A 5,933-nucleotide genomic window follows, 5' to 3' on the forward strand; every position below is an offset into this window, starting at 1 on the left:
AAATGGAGCGTCAGTGCACAAATGATGAGTTAAATGCCAATAAAAAGGTGCAAATATATACAATATTTGGCACTCATCAAATACCCCCAAACAAAAACTTGGTGTGGTTTTAAAAGAACCTACAACTTAGACCTGCAAGTATACAGGGTCAGTTGTAGTGAGTGAGGTAAGAAGGGGTTTGTCCTCAGGGACTTGGGGTGTGTAAAAGTTGAAGTTTCTGAGGCTTAAGCTGAACTGTTCCTAGGCTGTGAGGTAGAAAGGGAATGCTAGTGCAGTGAAGCTGAACTAAAATGCAATGCTAGAGAACATAACACAAACTAAGATGCACAGGAGAATAGAGAACAGATGAAGTAAACAAGAGAACAGAATTTGTAGTGACTGACTAGTAAAACAAAGATGTAAAAGGTAAAGATGTTAACACTGAGAGTGAAGGCACTCGGATTATCGAATCCACCACTAACTTGCACTATGTATTCAACTGATCATATGACTCTTGTCCTTGTAACAGATAAGGGTGAAAATTCAAGTCTGCCCTATATCTAAGGTGTTTCACCGATAGAAAATTCAATCGCAACTAAAGTATCAATCCGAAGCACTAACTGTCTAATTAAGCACAACTAGTCAAGGGATTAACAACAGTCTCTAAGGCATGAGATGAAGCACAATCAACACAGTGTTATCCTGACTACAATGGATGCCTGACATACATTGTGAAAGTAAAGTATTGAAACACTAAGATTGAATTTATTCTAGAAAAATTTAAACATTCAAGAGTAACATAAGCAGAATGCAATGCACAGAAGCAGATCCGGGCTTCATCTAAACCCTAGCAACTGACTTAGAACATGGAGATAACACACATACAGATAACTGAACTTGAAATGTTACCCATTAACAACATTTTACACTAACTGAAATTCAACTGACATAAACACTTGAGGGCACTGGCTAGTCCAGGCCTCTATTGGCTTGGTCTGGCTAACCCAGGCATACCCACACACACATAATACCATGTTCTATTTATACCCAAAATTAGGGTTGTTCACAGTTTCCCCAGAATTCCCAAATTAGGGTTTACATTGAAAATTAAAGTTAAAGCTCACCCGTCTCTGCTTTTGTTGTCTCCCCCTCGACCCATGTCTTGTCTTCCTTCTTTGCTACTCCTCCTGCTCCAATTGTCGCCTATGATGCTCTAATTGTTCCCTAACTCGAGTTGTTTTATTCACCCCAAACCTAGGGTTCAGTGGTTGTGAGATGAGTAAAAGAACTAGGCTAGGGAGATGGTGGAGATGTCGGGTGGTTGTGCTGGTGGTGTGGTTCGAGGTCTGGGGGTGGCAGTGATGGCAGGAGATGGTGGTGGCGGAAGTTGCAGGTTCTGCGATTTTTGGGAAGAAAAGAATGGGTTAGGGGCTGTTTGTTTTGGGGTATAGGTATTCTAGGTTATGGTGTTGAGCGGGCTCATCAAATTTTGATGTCAGCGAAGGGAAGATATTGGATGAAAAGATGAGAGAATGATCCAACGGAGCGATGGAAGTGGAGGTGGAGCGACCGTTGGATATGGAATACATCAAAACTGACGGTCCAAGATGGAGTTAGGTGATATAGTGTTAGACAGTAACATCAAAGCTCGATATACTCTGATGAAGCGACCATTTGATTATGGAATGGATCCAATCTGACGGCTAAGGAGAGAAGCGGGTTTGGGTTTGGATTTTGGGTTTAGGATATGGGTTTGGGTTTAGGAAATGGATTTGGGCTTAGGTAATCTTGAGCCCACTTCTTCTTTAAGAATAATTTCTTTCTTGTTAAGCCCATTTTCATCGTTGAGTCTTCCATACCGCATTCTTCACTTTTTTTCCGCTAGAGTTTCCTTCGGCTTTTTCCCGTGTCTTTTCTCTTTTCGCTCCGTGAGTTAACCATGCTTTATTTAGTACCTAATAATGCAAAATTAAATGAGAAAAGTATTTATTCTTGAAAACAACGAAAACACAAAATATGGGATAAAATGGAGCGTTAGTGCACAAATGATGAGTTTAATGCCAATAAAAAGGTGCAAATATATACAATATTTGGCACTCATCACTTTAGAGCGCTGACAAACCATACACTTCTGAACAAATTTATGCACATCTCTTTTTAATGAAGGCCAATAGTATCGTTCTTCAACCAAAGTAATAGTTTTGTCACGACCAAAATGACCTCTAAGGACACTACCATGCAGTTCATGGGTAAGATAAAGCATCAAAGAACCTTGTGGAATACAAAGACGAATACCTTTGAAGAGAAATCCTTCTTGAATAAGAAAATTATCAATTCTAGAAGATATATTCCCAGTCTTGAAATCTTCAACATCAACATATAAGTCTTTGATGTAATCAAAAGCCACACTTTCACTTCAAAGAGTGACAAGAAAGTGAGCACGTCTACTCAAATTATCAGCCACTTGGTTCAATTTTCCACTCTTACGCTTAATAGAGAAAGTATATTGATTTATGGTGGATAGCCATTTATCATGTATTCGATTTACCTTAGCTGAAGTTTGTTAAAACTTCAAAGCTTGATTGTCAGTGTTGACAATAAACTAATTATGCACCAAATAAGGATGCCAATGATTCAATGCTTGAACGAGAGAATATAATTCAATCTCATAAGTGGGCCATTTCTTCCTAGCTTCTGAGTTTTTGGCACTGTGAAAAGAAACTGGATGATCACTTTGAGACAATACAACTCCAAGTACTACTATAGATGCATCACAATCAACTTCAAAAAGTTTGGAAAAGTCTGGAATTGCAAGTACTGGTTCACTACATAACTTTTCTTTAAGAAGATTAAAACTCCTATATGCTTCCTCATTCCATAAAAAATTTTCTTGCTTCAAACAATCAGTCACTCCAGTAAAAATTCCGAATAAAACGTCTATAACAAGATACTAAGCCGTGGAAACTGCGAACATCTTTAATGCATGTTGGAGTAGGCCATTCAGAGATAGCTTTAATTCTATAATCATCAACTGAAATTCCTTGGTCAGAAATAATATATCCCAAAAAGGTTATTGACTTGGAAAAAAAGTTACACTTCTTTAAGTTTACGTAAAGTGCATTATCATTAAGAGATTGAAATACCTGAGATAAATAAAAGAGATGCTCTTATTCATCACGGCTGTATCTCAAGATATCATCGAATTATACAATGATAAACTTACCAAGAAAAGTTTGTAGAACTTGATTCATTAGCCTCATGAAGGTACTGGGTGCATTAGATAGTCCAAATGGCATTACTAACTACTCGTATAATCCTTCTCGAGTTTTAAAAGTTGTTTTCCACTCGTCTCTTATTCGTATACGAGTCTGATGATAACCACTTCGAAGATCAATTTTAGAAAATACCTTAGAACCAACAATCATATCTATCAAATCATCAAGTCTTGGAATTGGAAACCCATACAGAATAGTAATCTTGTTGAGATATCGACAATCAATACACATTCTCTATCCTCCATCTTTTTTGTCGACAAGAAATGCTGGACTAGCACAAGGAATTTTACTCAACCTGATCAAACCTTTCTCCAATAAATTATTCACTTGTCCTTGCAGAATCTCATGCTCCTTAGGGCTTAATCTGTAATGAACATGATTAGTTGCACCTGGAATAAAATCTATATGATGTTGTAAATCTCTTAAAGGAGGAAAAGATTTTTGTAGTTCGTCCGGAAATAAACCATGGAACTGATTGATCAAAGGTTTCACCTTTTCTGGTATGACTATCATTGGTTTAGACTCTTCATGTGAACTAATAGAATGTGTTCGCAACTGTTTTACAATGCTTGCCACTAATGCGCTTGTGTTGCCATCGCTATGCTCTTTGTAAATAGCTGTAGATTTAGAAGGAACTAAAGTTTTCTTCTTTCCATCATTGAAAAAGGTATATGTATTCTCAAAACAATTGTGAATTGCATACATATCATACTGCCAAGGCCTTCCAAATAATAAATGTGCATCATACATGTTAATAACATCACATAAAACTGAATCTCCATAACCCTTTAGTGAAAATTCGATAATACATTTGTGAGTAAATATGGGTGAGGATGTTGAGTAATTGGAAATCCTATCTTTTGAACTACTTCTGCTGAAATATAGTTATACATGCTGCCACTATCCATAATGAGATCACATGTAACTCCCTTAATTAAACACACTGTTCTGAAAATATTGTTCCTTTGTGAAAAAGATGGTTGGGAAAGTAATAGAGGTCGAATCATATCTATGAAATGTTCATTGTATAATTCTCCAACTAATTCTTCATCTACTTCCTCTTCCTCAGACTTCTCTAAGTCATCATTAACTAAACCATTGTACTTATGCGTATGTTCAGATTCTTGCACAAGTCCATGAACTCAACGTCATTCTAAAGAAGAAGTATGACCAGACAAATGACATTTATTACACTTCTCTCCTCTGAAATTGGCATAAGGATTCAGGTTTTTTTCTTAAGGAGGAAAAGATGTTTGTTTTTTACTAGCAAAACTAGTATTTGAGTTATTACTTGGTTGAGAAGTAACAGATTGAGGTCGTTGTACGGACTGAATTTCAGCTGGAGTAGGAAGAATAGATGAATGATTCTTTGGTATAGGAGAATTAGTAAAATTGGTAGTACGAAATTGTGGCGGACCAGAAAATTTCACTTCTAACGGGTCGAGTTACGACCCGCTGCAAAAGCTCCGTCTCTCTGATACGCCACTCAAGGAGCCAACGTTACCAATCTTTCGGACCAATTCGGTCTTATACTGAACAATGTTCGTCGCTAGTTAACGATTCCACTACCGAGATTTAAGGGCCATCGTAACCAACAGATGATCTTCATCATTTTACTGTGAGGATACAATATCTCTTGCCAGAGTAGTCCGATACCAGCCACCGTTATCAAACAAACGATCTTCAGGGTTTCCACCGTAGGTGGGGTGCCAATTCAGGCCTGACAGAACGCGCCGTTGTCAAACAAACGGTAATTCAATTCCAGGATAGTCCGATACCAGCCACCGTTATCAAACAAACGGTCTTCCGGATAGCCACCCGTAGGTGGAGTGCCATTTCTGTCCTGGCAACTTACAGTACATGTTCAAGCTCAACAGATAATCTTTCTCAGATGATATGACTATCTCAAAGAGTTAGTAATCACCTCTAGATCGATGGTATGAACTGCCATCAAATGCAGCAACCATCCCTCTCACATCATATGAGTTACCTCTCATGATAATAACCATTGCTCAACTCACAAGCCTAGAAAGATGATATGTATTACCTTGACCAGTAATAATCATCTCTTGTCGGTTGTACAGTTTTCAGATGGTATGAATTATCCCAGAGAGACAACAACTACCATCTCTTCACTAGGTAGTATGAACATCTAATACTGCAACTACCTCTTACCGACGATATAATATATTGTCAAGGTTGCAATCATCTGAATAGATTGTATGAACTTCCAAGCAGCAATCAAACTTTTCTAGACGATATGAACAACCTTGTAGAGATGTGCTGAACCTCGTAGCGGCTGCCTACATATCCTCTCCGTTGTTCGAAGGGATCAAGCACATCCGTAGTTCGTCGTATACTGTTTAGATAGTATGAATTTCCCTAGCGACAACTATCTCTAACTCATCACGTTAAATCAAGTCCCAACAACATCATAAGGAACTGCAGCACCATATAATATTTTTACCGGATTCCCCAAAACCCATGCATATTAAGTAAAAAATAAGAAAGTAGCTAAAGCTAACTCAAAGTTCACGCAAACCACAAGAGTACTTAAGGTCATATCTTGTGAATTCTAAACAGAGTTTTGAAAATGATCATACAAAGCCAGACAGTTTATGGCCATACACAATTCTGTCCCAATTAGTACTGCAATCCTAAAAACGAGATACTATAAGA

The 5,933-nt window shown here is 37.8% G+C and overlaps 1 protein-coding gene across 1 annotated transcript; it reads right to left on the reverse strand.

The window, feature by feature from the left end:
* Positions 1-3,488: 3,488 nt before the first annotated feature.
* On the reverse strand, positions 3,489-4,004 carry LOC113351432. Its single transcript, XM_026595418.1, has one exon. It carries the CDS (start codon positions 4,002-4,004, stop codon positions 3,489-3,491), a length of 516 nt encoding a protein of 171 aa, XP_026451203.1.
* Between the last annotated feature and the right edge of the window lie 1,929 nt (positions 4,005-5,933).

The sequence above is a fragment of the Papaver somniferum genome, chromosome 2 (genome assembly GCF_003573695.1).
Source record: "Papaver somniferum cultivar HN1 chromosome 2, ASM357369v1, whole genome shotgun sequence".
Taxonomy (NCBI): Eukaryota; Viridiplantae; Streptophyta; class Magnoliopsida; order Ranunculales; family Papaveraceae; genus Papaver; species Papaver somniferum.